Source organism: Zootermopsis nevadensis, unplaced genomic scaffold, assembly GCF_977971745.1.
Source record: "Zootermopsis nevadensis isolate Lab colony 2312 unplaced genomic scaffold, Znev_1.0 Znev_ptg000011l, whole genome shotgun sequence".
Classification (NCBI taxonomy): domain Eukaryota; kingdom Metazoa; phylum Arthropoda; class Insecta; order Blattodea; family Termopsidae; genus Zootermopsis; species Zootermopsis nevadensis.
The window spans coordinates 6923020-6942593 of record NW_028259143.1 but is presented as its reverse complement, the minus strand read 5'-3'; the positions used below and the strand labels follow the sequence as shown (position 1 = coordinate 6942593).

Genomic DNA, 19574 nt, shown 5'->3' with positions numbered 1-19574 from the left:
CGTAAAATTTACTGCAGCATCTGGTAACTGCACCCGTTGTCATGAAAGGCAGATCACTTGATTCCACGTAACATACTTACTTGTTTATTATGCTAAATATACCTCACTTTTTTCAAAAATATTCTGTATACTTCTATTTGTCTATTTTATCTCTGCATTTTGACCTTCGGACCGCCAGTGAGTCAAAACAATATAAATATATCAGACGTGTATTGTAGTGCCTTCCAGTTATAGTAATGAATTCAAAAATAGTTGTGATTGGATCATGCAACATAGATTTACAATGGTAAGTTCATCACTGTGTATTGTTCTCCATTCTCAAGAGAATATACAACAGTATTTTCTAAGTGAGGTTAATGATTACTGGACTATTTATTGTTTACTACTTGTCACCTTCTTATGAAGCTATATTTACAGCACATACTAAATTCAAGTTATAAAAATACTTATTTTGTCACAGCTTCACCTCACGACTCCCAAGGCCAGGAGAAACTTTGCATGGCTCACTGTTCAGGAAGGGTTTTGGGGGAAAAGGAGCAAATCAGTGTGTTGCTGCTGCAAAACTGGGAGCTTCAACAGCAATGGTAGCAAGGGTAAAAATACTAGTCCTTTCTACGGTCACTATTTGGCATACTATAAACTGGAGCTTTACAAAACATGGTCTTCAGTGTGAATTTTACTTCAGTTAGCTGTATTACAGAACCCATATGTTACAGAAATGTTACTCTTTGGTAGATAAATTGCCCCAGCACTGTCACATGCCTTGAAAGTATGTATGCACTATTAGAATTGATTTCAATTTACATACAGCAGTTATACAGTTTTGAATGTTAATTTATTTCAAAAGGTGAGGACAGATGATTGATATTTATGGATTAGCTACAAAACTTTTATTTAACGTTACAAGTTGTGATTCTGGGGATGGAAAATGGATAAAGATGGCTCAGGATCATGCTCAGTGGATCTGCAGGTTCGGTTACCAGGTAGTTAGTTGTAATTCTGGGTATTCACCTGTATTCAGTACCATGTACAATATAATTTTTGAGAGCTGATTATTCCTAAATATGTTTCCACTTTCACCAGTAACAGTGTATTGCAAGCAATAATGACATTCTAAATGGATGTAACCAGATCCATCTGAACTGGAATAAGTGTCAATATTGCTGAGATTTTAGGCTTATAAGAGGAATATAACATCACTGGCACTGAAAATGCAGATGACTGAACAGTTAGTTTGTTAAGCAAATAAATTCTGATAACTGAATATGCACTAGAAGGGTGTTTCAATTAATTTTAATTTTCTGCACTGCAAATTGCTATGCTTTTTGTGGTAAGCACATGGAAAGTTGTCATTGAGTTTTATTCTGCTGCTATCTAAATAAACATAGTATTTTCTTTGTTTATTTTTTCAGTTGGGTGATGATTCCTTTGGCCAGGATTTCCTTGAGGCCTTGAAAAGCAACAAAATCAATACAGATTTTGTACACATAACAAATGGTATATCAAGTGGAATGGCCCAGATAACTGTGTCTGATAATGGTAAGTGAAAATTAGTTGACAGATATCAGTCCAAATATTTATACCAAAGCCATTTTGGAACATCTCAGCTGTGCAAACTTTACAATGGTTACAGAATGAAAATTACATTTTAATTAATTAAAGGCATAACAATTCAAGGTACAATAGTGCAATGGGCAGAATTACGAATTTAATAGACATTAAAGATACAGAAGTAGAATTAATCATGATTTTATTTTTCCATCATAGTAGGCAAAAAGAATAGTAGTGAGGTGGAGCACTCCTTTATGTTATTTTACATCATTTTAAGGTTATTCGATATATTGGATTATGTTGCAGGTGAAAATACTATTGTAATTGTGGCTGGAGCAAACAATAAATTGAGTGTTTCTGACATTCAGCAGGCATCAGAGATCATCAAGATAGCTAGTGTGGTGGTGGTCCAATTTGAAACTCCAATAGAAACAACAATTGAAGCACTCAAGATTACAAAGAAAGGGAAAGGTCTGTAATGGGTTTTTAAATACTGAAAGGCAGATATACATTCAGCATGTTAACACATTAACAGCAATATGTTATCAGTTTAAAAACATATTTACTGATATTTTAACCTATACCTAGTGTCATTCATTGTCTTAGGCATTGCCATCACTAACGCAGCACCAGCAACGGCCAACCCTGATCCTCTGGTTTTCAACTTATCAGACATGTTCTGTGTCAATGAATCTGAGGTTTGTTTGCTATTGAATAGTTTAAGATAGTATGAAAACAACGTTTCTCAACTTTACACAAAATCAATTTTCTCAGAAACTGATCCTCATACAAAGAAAGTGGTACTTCAGTACCTGATGTAAGAGACATTGTGTACAAAACATGAACAATTTGGTTGAATATTTAATGTGATTTAAATGAAAAGCATTAAACGGCACAGAAATGTTTACCAGTTACACTGTTACTATAGTATGAAATGTGCAACATTCTGAACTGAGTAGGCTGGTACAGCATTACACTAAACTAGTATGCAGGGCGTAACTGATTTTAATCTACTACCTGAGCTGCTTCATGGTTTCTCTGTCTCCAGATGAATGCTGGGATCATAATTTGAAATAGGTCACCATCAACTCATTCCAATTTCTTATTCATGATCACATTTCCATTAAATCTGATGCTAATACAAACTGTTACTTAAATGCATCTGTAAGATAAAAAAAAATTGTGAAGTTAATTAAATTACACAAGTTAAAACAGTCTGGTGTTTCCAGGCAGCAATTCTGACAGGAATGCCAGTGCAATCTGTAGATGAAGCTAAAGTGGCAGTAGGCAAGCTCTTGGATAAGGGCTGCAAACAGGTGATCATCACACTGGGAGCGTCAGGGGCTGTGTTTGCATCACAGGACAACTGCATACCAATTCATGTTTCAACAAAGACTGTGAAGCCAGTTGACTCAACAGTAAGTCCTGGCAGTATAATAATGTCCTGTCCTTAAAAATTCAGTTTGTACCTCAAAGAAAAGACAATACTTCTTCATTACAAAGACCAGCTGGACAATGTTGTTTGAGGAAATAATCACCGTTTACTTTCAGAACCACACTAAATCCATAAATACATTCTCTTCAAAAAATGCAAAGTTAATGTTTAAACCAAGTTGTACATACAGCTACCATTACTTAAAAATGCACAGAAAGTACTATGCTATATATTAACCTAATTTTGACTAAAATGTATTCACGAGGGTGAACGTAGGTTTGAGATGACTTCATTACCCTTTCGGTAAAATGCTTACATATACTGCATAAGACTAGGTTTGGTCACTGGCTGACATGATGGACTTTTTTTTCAAACCAGGATGGTTTCATGAAGTGTTATTTCATTAAAGGAAGCTTATGTTTTCTCTGGTTTCTGAACAGTGTAAAAGTTATGAGAATCAGTGGTAGGTGAGTGCCTCAGTTGTGTCATATTATGGACAAAAAATAATTAAATCAATAAGTAGTGAACAGGCATATCAGTCTGAGAAACATGTCTGGGATCACGTGTACATGGTGCTGTTTGTGGCGATTTAAATGTAGCGAGTACATAACAGACTGGGTTGTAATTTACTGACAATGGAAACAGATCTTAGCTTTGACTAAGTTCTAACTTGTGATGAGTCATGAATTTTACCCCTGCAATCCTGAACTTTGGTACCAATACAAGAACTCTGAGTGTAAGACTTTGTGAATTTGAACCAGGAGTGCAAACTGTTATGTGTAATGTTCGGTGAAGGTAATTATGGTTGGGGGTTGGTCGCAAGGCAAACAACCTTGCACCGTAAAAAGGAAGATGTTTCGAAACCTCAATCAAAGCCTCGGACAGACGGACCTAACAGGACCGAATGGAAGAGGAGAATTGAGGCCATGGAACGAATACAGACCGGAGAGCCATAGAAGAAGTAATATGCTATAAAGTTTCATGATGAAAACATAAATGATTGAGGGACATCAGCATTATCAGTCCCCTGCTGTATCTAATTATTTCAATTTGTTATGCATTATTATAGTGCACATTCTTATTACAGGGTGCTGGAGACATGTTCGTTGGTAGTCTGGCATTTTACCTGGCGTGCTATCCAGAGTTACCAATGAAGGAAATTGTGAAGCGATCATGTGAAATGGCAACAGTGTCAGTACAAAAACATGGCACACAGACAAGTTTTCCAACAAAAGATGACTTACCAGCCGAGTTGTTTATGAAATGCAGTTCATTTAAATAAAAGACTACAGTAGTACATCGTCACTGTCTTCAAATAAAAATTTCTGTTTTCTGGGATATACTACATACAAAGGCCAAATCTCCTAGACCTTTGGAATGTATCATCTATCCTCTTCCAAAAGGTTAGTGGTAGATTCATGTCAATCATATAACTGAAAACATACATACATTAAAACAACCAAGGAAAAAATATCTAAGAAGTCTTGAACTGATACTGATGTAACTGACTCCATGGTGAAGGGCTATCCTTGAAAGGATTATATCTGTTCAGCACGCCAAGAAACTCTTTGCATATATTATTTATCTTCCCATTCATTCCTCTTTCTTATGTTCACACATTTTAACTAAAATGCCTAGAATCACAAGTGTTATTCAAGAAAGGAATTGTAATTTCAAAAATCTGTCAGAGGGTGATTAAAAGTTCATGTTTTTCAGTTTCCTCATTCTGTAACACCCAGAAGGAAATTACATGCACAAAATCAAAACTGCTTATTGATATTAATATGGAGATGGCAAATTCTCAAATTATGCATCCAAAAATTTTTTGCAACCTATATCATAATGGTAAAAATGTACAAAAATCCTTTCATTTATATTCCTGTCTTTTTCTCGAATGGTTAACTGTAGTCTTTCCATAAATCTAATGCACTGTTGTGTCCCTGTTTTTCATACTTGATTCTTAAGTTTCCTGTTGAAATATGGATTACCAAGCAATAATGGCCTTACATAGGAAATCAACTATAATGGTAAGATTTACAAAGGAAAAGGAAAGTGTTGAGAATACTTTTGGGACTGCGTTATAAATGCAGGTGTACGTAGAAGTATTTTCCACCGGACCCGGTCCTGTGCCAACAAAATCCAGTCTCCTTCAACTCCTATCTCCCATAGATTCCGCCTGACATTATCCTCCCATCTACGTCTAGGTCTCCCCAGCGGTCTCTTCCTCTCAGGCTTCCCAACCAATACCCGGTGCACACCTCTTGTCCCATCCAGCACAAACTAATACAGCCCGTTCACCTCCTTGGGTATTCTGTAACCCAGATAGAAACATCGACAACTCGAAGCTAGGTGCTTTGCCCTGTATCGGCAGACACATGAACCAATGTAAAAGATAAGTGAACTGCCACGCCATATACAGGCAACTCTTGGTTTATGAACGCTCAATTTACGAACATTCGCTATAACGAACGTCACGATTCATTCAAAATTTCTTAAATTTGACAATAGATAGGTTTCCTTATAAAACGAAATGCCAAACGTATAGTGAACATAATTGTTAAGATTTAAATAAACTTTATAAATTACATGATAATTATACTGAACTGTTCTTTGAATTTAAAACTAGTGTAGCCAGTAAAAAAACGTTGGTCTACAAGCCATGCTGCGTAGAATGTTTTCTCGTGGGAAAGAAATCTGTGATTCCCGCTATTATAATACAATAGGATCATCACTTGCTTTGCCTATTTTGTCTTAGATGGCCAAGTATAGTTCTGCATTTGGTGACTTAGAAATATATTTTTAAAAATTTAAGCGATCATGGGTCCAAAGCAAAATAGTAGTGCTGGTACTGATAAACCATAACGTATACATACATTATAATAAAACGTATTGTATAGACCATTCGATGTTTAGTACATGGTTTTAATTCTTTAAAATGGCTGCTAATGTTTACGATACATATCATAGAAGCTCAGAAATGCAAGATATACATAACGAACAACTTCTTGGAATGGAACTCATTCGTAAACCGAGAGTTGCCTGTACGTGGAACTGTTCCAATAAGCACATTTATAGAATTGTTATATATTTAATATATTTAAGCAACTCACATGAAATAATGTTGATACTGCAACTCAACATGCAAATTAAAATTCAATTTTACATCTTAACTCCCACCAGTTTTAATACTAGACTGTCAGAAGATGAATATGACTGAACTATGTTAGTTAAGAGCAGTGGATGTGAGCACCGCTACTCCACGCTCATAGAAGCTATGCTGGTCCTGTCCTGGAGCAATGTTCAAGTCAACAGTGAAGAGGAGCTCTGTGCGAGTAGAGTTGAGGTACACAGGTAAGGACAGCTTGCCTTGGCGAGACAGCCAAGTATGTGAGTCTGTACCACTGGTATCCATCCTGCAAACAAGTAAGAAAATAAATATTATTGTAATATACATTTTAATATCAAAAATTCTAAACTTTTCAGAATAAATACCACATCTGTACAAGAAGTAGTAATGATGGTGATCACAATTTGTGGTGTCATCATTATGACTAATTCTCTGTTTATTTAATAACACAGAGAGAGTGAATGATAAATGTAACGGTGATATCAGGCATATAATACTACCCCAGTATTTGCCTCAAAGGACAAGAAAACCATGAAAAACCTTGATCAAGAAAGGTACCTCCCAAATATGAAGCAAGAGTGCTAACTAGTGTATGTATCACAATGTTTGGTGCGATCATGCAGAAACTATAATGGAAAGACTGTTGGTAATCTGTGAAATCAAACAAATACAATAGCTAAACTAAGGAAGCTAACATATTTGTTTCAAAGATTCAATGATATTGATATTTTTATAGACAAATTTTCTTTGGACATAGATGTATGAACAGAATATACAACAGATGTTTCTCAATTTCTGTCTTTTTTTAACCACTTGTATAATTCTAAACCATTAATATACACAAATTGGATCCTACTTTAACATGTTTCTATATTTCATCAACTACCATAATAGTACACTTTCATATTAACAGACAGTAATAATGATACCATCACTTAACCATCTCAGTGACCTTGAATCCTGCCATTAATCTAATTGATAACCTTTACTTAAACCTTTGAATTTTTTACTAAAACACTTAACAATAAACTGAGCAGAGCATGATACATACCTAGCCCAACGTAGAAGCGTGACTGGCAAATCCATCATAATGGTGGATGTTAGATGTAGTTGATTGTTACGACACTGGGCTCCTTGCAACTTCAAACCTGAAAGATTGATAAAAGAGATGTCTACCTAAAGAAAGACTAGCAAGAACAGACTATGAACCAAGGCAAGGCTCATTGGTTTTAAAAATTATGCAAGCTCTAACCTGCGTTACTCTTTCTGTAAGTAGCTGAAAATATCAAATTTTTGTCTTACTTCCAACAATAAAAATTACAATCTCATTTACATTTAACAGTATTACCAGTCACTTCAGTAGACCATAACCACAACCACAGAAATAACCTATCTGCTTTACTGGGTCTCCATACAACAAAGATATATGTTTGTATCTTATATGCGTCATGTTTGTGTTTGATTAAATATATTTATTTTGACGGTATTACCCGTCGAAACATGTCATTTTAATAAAAGCGCTAAAAAAAATATAATGTAAAATCGTATTTACGATTAAGAGCACTAATATAATATTTTACACAACAAAATGTTTTAATATTATATAATTTTTACAACACCAATAAACTTCAAACGTTTGTGTATAGACTGTACAAAATAAATATATTTAAAGATATATGTATTAGATAATCAGGTGTGCGACCATAACTTCCTGGTCCCTGGGCTTTGGCATTCCTCACACTCTCCAAGTTCTTGAAGGTGAGGACCAAGGTTCAGAAGCCACAATATTTGCTAATCCATACCTGATATCTTAGCATAAAATACCAAAAATTTGTTGCTCATCTTTTACTTCTGTATATAATTCCTTACGCACTTACCAACAACTCCAAAACTACAGTCATCCATGATGGCTTTCTTTGTATCCACCCCTCCATCTGTGATGGTCACATCCAGCATGAGCTCCTCAAGAGACCAACTATTAGCCTGGGCAATACATTGCCGTGTTGCAGTTATGTAGGCTTCAGGATTGAGCAGTCCACCCAACCACACATGAAATGTCTAAAGGTGAAACACAGAAGATATTATGTATAGAAAAATAACTGCAAAGTTTGATGCCAACACCATGTGCATTACTTTCAGTCATAATACCTTAAGTTCCTTTGCTCCTCCCTGTGACACCAACAATGATACTTCCTGTAACTGTTTCACTCGCTGACTGAAGTCAGTGATCCATTGAATGACTGTGCAACCGCGCGGAACTGTGTAACGTCTCCAGCTAGGTGGAAGGATTCCTTTCACTAGATCATTCAGCATAGTACGATGGTAGTTCGTCTGTTTCTTCTCTCCCTAAGGTAATAAGAACAAACATTTCCACCACTTCTTTGCACGGAAATAATTAAAATATTGGTCTTTAGCACAAGAAAGAACATGAATTAAGGACATTTGAGAACAGGGTGTTGAGGAGAATATTTGGAGTTAAGAAAGAGAAAATAACAGAAGGATTGAGAATATTTCAATTAACAGCTCTGTAATATGTATTCTTTGCCAGACATTAACAGGGTGGTTAGAACAATGAAATGGGTAGGACATATAGCATACATAAGTGAAGATGATAAATGTATACATTTTTCAGACACACAACTGCTTGTTTACTAACCTGACAGATGAGTACTACATCTTCTAAATCATGAATTACATCCTGAAGCAGCTTAGCTCCAGAGTTGACCTCACGCTCAAAGTAGCGGTACAGCGGATCTTTGATGTTCTCAACCGTGCGTCGCAAAGTCTAAAACAATGGTGAAGTTGTCAATGTACTTAAGTATCACATCATTATGTCCGTAGTTTGGAGGTAAAAATTTTGCATACTCTTTGCTTTGGCACTAGATGGAGGTAGTCAGTGCTGTGCTTGAGTACCCATTGGAGAGAAGGCTGCAGGAGATCTACATGGTTCCAGATGAATGTGTAATAAGGATAAAAATCCCTTGTCAAGTTTTACATTACACAATGATGGACATAACATGAGACACTGTTGAAATGCAGGTGAAAGAATTGTTTTCTATTAAAAATATCAGTATTTAGCTTCCTAAGCAATACAAGGTAATATATTTGTTAGGGGATTAAATATATTAATGAAAGTTTCAACTGTATTCACAAATTGAGTTCATTTGGTATATATTTTAACAAACTCTGCGTCACAAATTAAAATACCTTCCTGTGTAAAACTTTTACGCGATACTTTACTTGTTTGTGGTTATTAATGATACTAGTACCTCAAATCATACAGTGTTAAATGATGGTTTGATTAGTCCATCAATGAAATTGAAAGAACTTAGAAGAAAACTGTCACAATCTAATTTAAGGCACTATCCTGGCTGTCCTTTAACACACCTTACAAATCATAATGGAACATAGAAACAAAACATACTAGGTTTGCCTAGTACACAGATACCTATCAGAACATACGAACATAATCTGCTACAGGTTACCTGAAGAGATTTTGGAAGGAGCTGGAGCCAGGTGGATGCAGAATTATGCAATGTCCTCATCCACGATGGCCGTCCATCAGCCTCCTGTACATGTGGCTGGCTGAGTCCTTCCTCTGCTGAATATGCTAGTTCATCATCATCTTCCAGCTGCTGCATCTTAAGCAATTTCCCTACTAAATCTGTGCCTGTTATAAAATGTGGAATTCATTTTCAATTAGTCCCAAATATTACTTTGAACAATCTTTCCTAATACTAGGCAGAAACCCAAAATATACTGAATCACAAAAAATGCTTAATTTTATAAAAACCTTTAATCATTATCTCTGAAAATAAAAAGAGGTATTAAGAATGCCACTAGTAAAACAACAACAGTTACCAGAAGTATTTTTTGATGTAATGTTCACTTATCCATATACATTTATCTAAGAATATATTTAGGCTTATGTAGCTAATATGAACTAAAACTGATTGTTCTTAATGAATTATTAAGACTCTCAACACATAATTCCAATAAAATCTATTCATCCACCAGAGCTGCTGTTTTTTTATATTCATGTGTACATTACGTAAGATAGACATGGTGAAGCTAATAGGTTAATAGCTGTGAAAAAATTACAAACAATGAAAAGTCAAAATTTATGGCAACGTTTGATGCCGAATTAAGAGTACACATAACACCGTTACCACACCACCATAATGTTCATCATCAATATAAAGAATTTGAGTACCTCTTGTTGTAAGCAAGACTTTTTCTGCATTGTTGGGGAGGCCCAGCCATGACGGAGTTTGCCTATCAGCTAAAGACTCAATCCAATGTAGGAAATGATCTCGTCTTGTTCCATCTGGCATAGTGATATGCCTTTGGCCTCCTGGACCACCTGCTACACCATCCACATTTGCTACCAGAGCAAAATCAGACTCAAAACTATGTGGTGTGAAAAGTTTTGCCAAGAATGAAGCCAACAGACGCTGATCAAAATCATTGTCAATCTTTCCACCATAAATACACTGGGATAAAAGAGTTACCAGGGCATCCCATGGAACTTTTTCTGGTGGCAGGTTGGTGCGGCCCTGAAAACGAAGTACACAGTGGGAAATAAACTACAAGCAAAAACAAAAGTATTATGTTGTTCCCTTCAGAACAAAAGAATGTTGTATAGCAAATTCAGTACTTATTACTACACCACAATAACTGTGTAATAAAACAATGAAATTAAACAGCAAATACAGTGAAACCTCTATCCATCGTTCCCGGAACTATCGTTTTCCCGGATGCATCGTCCGTTTTGTTCGGTCCCGAATACATCCCATATAAAATAATGTTACATTTTCCCGCTTCTATCGTTCCTCGAACTATCGTTTTATCGCATCGATCGTTCAAAAATCTTAGTCCCGTCCCACAATTTTCCCGCAATGATCGTTTCTGAGAATTTAAAATGCTGGGTTTTGAGATAAATTAATGCCGGAAGATGCACAATGTTTTTGAAATACGCAGTAGCGGTAACCTGTTATGTCGCCCAACCAGCACATTCTTTTGGAATGAGGGTCAGCGGTGCAGGGGTGATAGTTGGAGTGAATGGCGGTGCTCATTGTCAGAAATTTTACGATTTTAATTAGGGTGCACTCATATTTCGTTCCAGCGATGCCAGATGGAATGTGCAGTGTGAATTTCTTCACAAATGCTTTTATTACATGTACAAAGGAAAGGCTGGCGGCACTTTTCATTCTTCTGGTTCATCTCGTTTCCAGCGGTTCAGGGTCTTCTACAGCTACGTTTCGTTGAGTTCGGCAGTAATAGTATTTCCATTCTTCCTGTTATTGTCCGCAAAGGGGGTGGGAGTGGTGAGGAAGAGGAAGACGACGAATGCGAGCCCGAAGCTTTGCCGAGTTTTGCCGAAGCACACGCTGCATTGGCGAAAGTGAAGTCGTTCTTTTATGCGCTTAATATTAGTGAACGTGACGAAGAAAACATTTTGAACGTGGAAAGTGCTCTGTTTGGTCTAAAACGTAAAGTTTCGACAAACCAGTTGTCCATTAAAGACTTTTTTGGTAAAAAGAAGTAACTTTGAAAGAGAAACATTGTTTTTTTTAAATTTTTAATGCTTTCCCGCATCTATCGTTTTCCCGCATTCATCGTTTTTATTTCCCACCCCCGCCGAAAACGATGCATCGAGGTTTCACTGTATACATTTAACACCCATCTTATCGTCATCTACAATGGAAATGATCCAAACAAAACTTAGTCATTTTAATACATAACTGAATGTTCCACACGTAGAACTGTCATTGTTTTAATATTGATATTACTGACATCAGAAATTTTAAAAAATATTAATTTATTGCCTCCTTTATTTAAGTTAAAATATGCCCATCACATATAACTTCTGAACTGAAGCCATCTAATTTAAACAAAGTAACAAGAGATAATAGAATTTTAACACATTTCTACAAACATACTTACCATGGCAGTGGATTCAATCCATGTGTCTAGGGTATCACAAGCTACCCGGAGATCAGATTCGTTGAATTCATAATACTTTGCCCATCCCAGGGGTACATAACGCAGACGCTCCTGGACAATAGCATGGAACCATGCAAGCAGGAAATAAAGTCTTGCACGTTCATTTGGTGCCTTCATCATGCGAGAGGCAGGAACCTGAAATATAGGTAGAAATCTTGGGGTAGTACCTTATAATATGCCATGATCACTTCCTTCCTAATTCATCATTCACTATCATTCCCATATTCAACACTATACAATCTACACAGATTAGGAATAAATGAAAACATCATCACCTTTTGCTTTTTACTAACATAAGACAATACTATAATTCACTTGTTCCCAGTATCAGTATGGTCAGTTCTTCAAATCCATTACATTTAATATATGAAGGGATTATAAAGTAACCCAAAATACATTTTGTATTCTGTACCAATACGAAAGTTATTGAATTTCCTGTACTAATGTCAGGCACCATATTTGATTAACTGTTTAACTATGCTCAGTGAAGAACATCTTATACATATCTTTGATACAGAGAGTCTACACCACTGGACTACAAAGAGGTAAAAGGAATGTAATATTCATTTTAGTATATTTACTCACAGTACTGAAAGTTCGCAGCAAATTTGCTCGAATACCAGGAGGTGGCTCAAAGACAAAGATGCGTCCAGCTCTAAGTAAGTTCACTGGAACCTTTGGATTTATCTCCATGGTGAGGAAGAGTCGGAAAGCAGCATGAGGCTGCAGACTGTGCAGTTTCTTCTCCAGTTGCACCAACCACTGTGGTGCCAGATGCACATTCTTCAGCAGCACCCACCTACATAATAATAATAATAATAATGACATGCCAGCTAATAGCCTTAATTAATTTTAGTTCCGTAGTTCTTTTACTTATTCTGTTGTCATTTAATCTGTCGTAGTTCACATAGTAAGTAACCTTATTTATAAATTAATTCAAAAGGTTTCTGTCAGCGGTGTATTACAATCTGCTGCCCCATTATCAGGGCAAAGATGGACGAAGCAATTATCTCTGAAACATCAGTAAACTTCTACAAGATGACATGGCACTACAACCCCGAAGACAGTCTCTTCATACCTGCCACAGTTAAACCTCAAATCTCGCAATATTTACCTTCTCTGCACGTAAGTATGTTCCAACAGTAAACAAAAGTATGCCACAACTAGAAAATATGTATTTTGTAATCCAGAGTCCTACTTCAATCCAGCCTAATCAGAGCTGCATAAAATTATCTTATTAACATCTAATCCATCCAGCATTATTCCACCAGAGATCCATATGATAGAACAGTACACTCTATGACCTTGGAAGGAAATAAGGACAGCAAAGAGTTTCAACTAAATATCTCCTACCCAATCGACAGTTAAACATGACAACAGACCAGAAGGAGTATGTAAATGGACCAAACACACCATCTCACCTTCCTGATTTCACAGCCAGATTTATGGCCCTATCTGCCTGGTTGAATCCTTCGGCAGAGCCTATAGCAATGCTAGCAATAGGTTTTCCCAGCTCAGCAGCCAGATCATCCACACGTCCTGAAGCATCAAAACCTGGTACAGAACACAAGAGTGCAGGCACATTTGCTCGCAATTCAGTCTCCACACTGGCAGCAAGGTCCAGTTCTTTTTCTGCTGCTGGCATGAAGTCTTCACCAAGTACAGACGAAACAAACAACTGAGCTGCAGCAATCACGCGATCTGGCCGGAATGCCTGCAACAAATATGGTTTCCATAATCATAATAAAATGGCACTTACAATATCAATTTCTCTGTTATTAAAGACAAAAAAAAAATCACTATTCCCAAACTGTGTTCTGCAGCTACATTCTCTAATATATGAATTTAACATACATATGAAGGCAGGTAATGTAAAAATGAGTCCTGCTGCATGACAAGTTTCCATATCAATTTTTTATAATCAAATCATTATCCCATGTTCATCAGTTTAGCTATTGTAGGTATGTTCCTGGTCCTCCAGGTTGGGGGTTGATCGCAGGGCTAACAACCTTGCACCGTAAAAAGGAAGATGTTTCGAAACCTCAATCAAAGCCTTGGACAGACGGACTCCAAATGGAAGAGGAGAATTGTGGAGGTCATGGTCCGAATATGGACCGGACAGCCATAGAAGAAGAAGAAGGTATGCACTACTGGTAGTTCCAAAATTTCCCATCCAGATGGCACATAGCAGAAATATCAACATTAAAGTACAACATCCAACCTATAAGTTTACTACTAGCTTTCTACTGTGTTTGGTGTGGCAAATGGTTGCTCAGTACCTGTATGATTAGCAGCTGATACATTGCACTTCCTATTGGGCTCAACTGTTTCTCTTCTTCCCAGAGTTGAGGTACACACTGCTCGGGTGTTCCTTGCTGTAACCACGCTCCAAACTCTGGCATCTCTTGGATTTTCTGCGACAGTTTCTTAAATCCTGGTAGTCTGAATGCACAAAACATACGTATAACATCTATTTTAAGTACAGATATTTGAAAACACCCTAATTATTTAACTAGAGCTCTGGCATGAATACAACTTCTGAATTAAAACATTTCACTTATTTTTATTCATTACACCCAGGAAAGTCTACTGTCTTCATGTGCATTTCATATTAATGCAACTACAGAAATGGAATAATTTTTTGTAAACATATTTACTACTCTTTGAGGCAGACACCAATATACACTGTTTTGTGTTTAGTGTTGTGTTTTTAATGCTATTTTCTGAAAATGAGTGAGAAGAAAAAGAGTGGTGGTGTATGGTGTATCTGTAATTAACAGACCATTTTTATGCTTAGTAAATACCAGTGACAATTTTTCATTCTACACTTCATTCTATCACTTTTCATTTACGTACTATTCCTCCAAGCAACGAATGTACCTCCACACTTACGAACAATAAATTTATTCACAAATGGCATTATGTATTCCAAAAAAAAAAAAAAGAGATAAATTGTGTATGACATAACCAATGTCTCATAAGAATGCAGATCATGATTAAAATATTTGTCATTTTACATCTGAGATAAAGTTGCAGTCTTACATACAGTAGGGGCCCGCTTTTCGGCGCTCTGCTTTATGGCGATCCGCTAATACGGTGCTCAACAGCTGAGTCAGAGAAGTGCGTCCGGCGCCATTTTCTCGTCGCTGATTCAATCTGTTTACAGCTTTTGTGCGCTCCTTGTCTCTCTGTATTTCTGGCAGTTTTTCCATTATTACAAACTGTATATTTATATAATATTTTTGTGTTACTACAGTTTAATTACAATGGCGTCTAAGGGTAGAAGCGATAAAAAGAGGAGTCGTAAGCCTCTTACTTTAAATGCCACGTTAGAGATGATTAAACTTCGTGAACAAGGCATGTCTATGGCTTCCGAACCATCACCAAAACGAATAAGATTCGTTGAAGAGTCAGATGATGAAGATGCGCCATCTCCTTCATCCTTCCTACTATAAGCATATCAATTTTCAAATTTATATTCACCAATCACTATAAGCTGAGGACAATGTGTGTATTACTGATATTCATTTTAATTTCATATCGTTTTCTTAGGCCTAGCGCTATTGTGCACTTACTATATGATAGTGTAACATCTTGTAAGACTTGAGGTTCTCACAGCGGTGAATATGAAGATTTCTGTCTTCTGGGTTATTGCGCTGTGTAGTCTGGTCGATGTTAACCAACGTTTCAGAGGTCATACTGCCTCCGTCATCAGGGCGATGAATATGCCAATAGGGTGTGAGGAGTTGGATTTTATAGGCAGGGAAGTGAAAGGTGTAGCCTGCCCCGAGCCAATGGGAGCAGGTATGGGAGTGGACCAATGGTAGCACGTGGGCGAGGGTGGGAGAGGGAGAGAAAGTAGAGAGAGAAAGGTGAGTGTAGTTGTATGGATAAAGGCCCTGAAAAGGGCCGAGTTAGTGGTCTGGTTGGTTCTGGCGGCGCACTCTTGCTCGTTCTCGGAGTCCTCGGAGTGTGTGGATCAGAGGCTTCCAGGACCGGCTCAGGTGAAGTCCATCTTCCCTGTTAAAGTTATCAGGATGAAGTTCGATCTCGATGGCTCCGAGAACGAGCAAGAGTGCGCCGCCAGAACCAACCAGACCACTAACTCGGCCCTTTTCAGGGCCTTTATCCATACAACTACACTCACCTTTCTCTCTCTACTTTCTCTCCCTCTCCCACCCTCGCCCACGTGCTACCATTGGTCCACTCCCATACCTGCTCCCATTGGCTCGGGGCAGGCTACACCTTTCACTTCCCTGCCTATAAAATCCAACTCCTCACACCCTATTGGCATATTCATCGCCCTGATGACGGAGGCAGTATGACCTCTGAAACGTTGGTTAACATCGACCAGACTACACAGCGCAATAACCCAGAAGACAGAAATCTTCTGTGTAACATCTTATTAGGCTTTGATATGCATTTGCAAGTGAAATAAGGCAAAGATCCGCTTTTCGGCGATTTTCGCTTTATGGCGGGGGTCTGGTCCCTAACCCGCCGTATAAGCAGTGCCCTACTGTACAATGAAACTTACAAATTTTTAGTCAGCTGAAGTTGTATGTTTTAAGGTTGATATAGCTATAATATTTCAGCTACAAGTAAGATCATTAACCCCTATGGGAAGAGAGTTGTGTGGGCTACCTTTAATTCTTATGGAAATATCAAGTACCTTGTTGACATGCGGAACAAAGCTTCCAGCTGTTCCTGATTGAGGCCCTCCATGCTGGGTGGTTTACTGGTTAACATTCCCTCCTTCCCACGCAAGAAGAAAGTAAACTCTTGATCAAGGCTAGGCTGATTTGGTACACCTTTCAGGTGAATACGACACAACAGCAATGCAAACGTCAGACGATCAATGTGAAGCATACCTCTGGCAACCCTTTCATAGCAAACCTGCAATGTCATTCAGTAATGTAATAAACACAAATCACTTATTAAGAATTTCACTTTACAGCATGTGAGGAAATGTTTGAACTACATATGCATATTTATACATGGCAATAACCTTTGGAAATGGTTCTGTATATGAACATGCAAGTCTGATTTTACTTACACCGAACAGATCCCGTGTTACAATTGCTAGTCTAGCTCCATGGTCTGTAACACTGCCTAGTTTTGGGTTGCTATACAACACAGAGCTGAAGATATCCAAGAAAAACTTGAGTGAATACTGGTACAGGAAATGAATCTGGTTAAGACTGTCCATTGTGAAGTAAATATTGCTGCATGCCTGTAATAATAACAGTCAAGTTAATACATAATAGTTGTTTCCTCAATATATAAACAGTGCAAGCCAAATAAAAAGGAAGACTCTCATGACATAATGCAACAGAATGGAGGCGGAACCCATGAGTACATTCAGTTGCCAAAAGTAAACTGCTTGAACCAAAAATTTCCCATTTGCAAGACTATAAGTGGGCCTGCTTTGGAAGAAATATTCTGATTACTGTATACAGGTAAACAATGATTAAACATTTGGGAAACACAGCTGGAAATGGCAAATGTGTCAGATAAAACTTCTGTTATATCAGTATTTGATTGTAATAACATTCCATTGTCAATGATAGACTCTCAGGCAACAAGCCGCGTCAGATGGCTGAATGGTGAATGAACCATTTCTTCCACCAACGTTTCGAGAGCCATCTCTGCTCTCATCCTCAGGGCAGCTGCGAAACGAAACTGGTCCTATGTAGCGTGCTTGCTGATGGCAGAAGAAATGGTTCATTCACCATTCAACCGCCTGACGTGGCTCGTTGCCTGAGAGTCTTTCATTAACTTCGGTTGCCGTGAAAGCTTCACTTTATACAACAATCCATTGGTTTATTTAATGCATTACAAGTACAAAGATGATTGTCTTCTGGGATATTGTGTCATGTAATCCTGCAGAACTTTATCAATATTTCAAAGCTGCTTGTGGGCTTCATCATCAGGACAATAAGTAAGCCTGGCAAAAGGAATTGGTCTGAGATATGGGGACCAGTTGGTCAAAATTTTACGTAGCACCTCTAAAACGTCGGTAAACTCTCACAAGACTACACAGCACAACATTCCAGAAGACAGTCGGTCACGTTAAATTTTTATACTGCTAATATACTAAGGATAAAAGGACAGAGTGCAATCAGATCCACATACCTGTGACAGAGGCATATACTGTTGGGATACAGTTTCAATTTCGCCTATCACTTTGTCTGTTTCCTCCACCTTCTTGCTAATGTCTGCTGCCTCCTGTTTCAAAGTTTCTAAGGTTGTGATTACACTATCATCATCCAGAATCTTGCCCTTTGCATCATTCAATGCCTGCAATAACGACTTTTCCAACTGACGCAATCGAAGATGGAACTCACCTGCACAGTAATTATTACAAAATAACTGCACATAATTCACAAAAAGACTTTCAATAAGCAGATATCAAGAGCTCAGACTATATTATTCAGTGTTCTGTCTTACGACAGGTCCATTGCTCTGCCCAAACAGAGCTCTCTCCAGTTTTCCCTATTCTCAGCTTAGCTCAGACTAAGGGAAAAAAAAAGTTGGACCACCCTTATTTAGAAGAAGGCTGCATTTTATCTCCCATATTTTCAAATAATTTTATTGCACACTTAACACACCAGACCTTTCAACTGTAGCATGCTGGTGAAAACCAACATTAAAATATTGATAACACAAACATACCCTGTAGTTTAAGGAGATCTGACCGCTTCTGATCAATGTCTGGGCGCTCTGCCTTAAGCACCTGGTTCAGACACTGACTCTGCAGTGAGCTACGAGTCACAGTAAAATTCACAAATGTCACACGAGAGCAGATGTCTGGTGGGAATTCCACTGTGGGATCACGGGTTGACAGAAAAATGACAAATGATGGTGACAGATCAATGTCCTGATCGCCAAGCGTGATAAGGACGCGTCCACCAGTTCGTCTTAGCTCTCTATTTAGAACAGGATTCAAGATAGGGTCATAATTCTCAACATCCTGTAAAAAGCACATGTAGCTATTAACACCTTGGGTTAAAAATTTTTGTTCATATTTCCTCACTCATTAAGTGAAAGCAAACATTTTAGCACAATTAAAAAACCCAATGACACATTATGTTTAAGAAAACATGCCTCTGAAAATGAATAAATTTTGTATAACTGTTATCACAAACAACTGACAATAAACATAAAAATGACCTGATATTGAGTGTACTACTATATAGTAAAATGTAATTCTTTAGAATCAAAAGCTCCTCAGGCACTAAAATGAAATTACTTTTTTTTATTTTTGAAGCATCCATGAAGATGAAGCATATAATACACTGATGGAGCAATAACTGAAAAATAAATTGTAATGTGTAAGACACTTCTTACATTCTTATACTGCATACTACAGTACACAGTTGGAATAAATTCTTAAGTTTATGCTTCCTTTCCCAGTTATTTAATGGATCTTTGTACATAATAGAAGCCATTGCAGTT

At 37.4% G+C, this 19574-nt stretch overlaps 2 protein-coding genes across 12 annotated transcripts in view; one reads left to right on the top strand and one right to left on the bottom strand.

Annotated features, from left to right (window-relative positions):
• Window positions 1–15: 15 nt before the first annotated feature.
• On the top strand, window positions 16–6905 carry LOC110828132 (ribokinase). 4 transcript variants are annotated; one of them, XM_087347172.1, is made up of 8 exons: window positions 18–286; window positions 461–593; window positions 1413–1539; window positions 1858–2022; window positions 2158–2249; window positions 2781–2969; window positions 4074–4389; window positions 6470–6905. In XM_087347172.1, the coding sequence occupies exons 1-7, from the start codon at window positions 237–239 to the stop codon at window positions 4266–4268; spliced, it is 951 nt and encodes a 316-aa protein (XP_087203298.1). In that variant the 5' UTR covers window positions 18–236; the 3' UTR covers window positions 4269–4389; window positions 6470–6905. The 4 variants fall into 4 exon arrangements, with proteins under 4 accessions (XP_087203299.1, XP_021916224.1, XP_087203298.1 ...); XM_087347173.1 differs by lacking the exon at window positions 6470–6905 and having other exon boundaries at window positions 16–286; window positions 461–584; window positions 4074–4291; XM_022060532.2 differs by lacking the exons at window positions 2781–2969; window positions 6470–6905 and having other exon boundaries at window positions 16–286; window positions 4074–4291.
• Window positions 1734–19574, bottom strand: part of Dhc64C (dynein heavy chain, cytoplasmic) — a 67213-nt gene continuing 49372 nt past the window's right edge. For 7 of the 8 annotated variants that reach the window (XM_022060509.2, XM_022060511.2, XM_022060510.2 and 4 more), the window contains 15 exons: window positions 18792–19089; window positions 18252–18463; window positions 17173–17349; window positions 16789–17012; window positions 14399–14561; window positions 13541–13833; window positions 12705–12918; window positions 12060–12254; window positions 10327–10669; window positions 9599–9783; window positions 8770–8898; window positions 8262–8459; window positions 7991–8171; window positions 7165–7261; window positions 6051–6399 (listed from right to left, as the gene is read on the bottom strand). In XM_022060509.2, coding sequence (XP_021916201.1) covers window positions 6210–6399; window positions 7165–7261; window positions 7991–8171; window positions 8262–8459; window positions 8770–8898; window positions 9599–9783; window positions 10327–10669; window positions 12060–12254; window positions 12705–12918; window positions 13541–13833; window positions 14399–14561; window positions 16789–17012; window positions 17173–17349; window positions 18252–18463; window positions 18792–19089 — 3099 coding nt within the window. In that variant the 3' untranslated portion in view covers window positions 6051–6209. Of the gene's footprint in view, window positions 2714–4230; window positions 6400–7164; window positions 7262–7990; window positions 8172–8261; window positions 8460–8769; window positions 8899–9598; window positions 9784–10326; window positions 10670–12059; window positions 12255–12704; window positions 12919–13540; window positions 13834–14398; window positions 14562–16788; window positions 17013–17172; window positions 17350–18251; window positions 18464–18791; window positions 19090–19574 lie in introns of those variants that run through there. The other variant, XR_015534690.1, reaches the window with a different exon arrangement.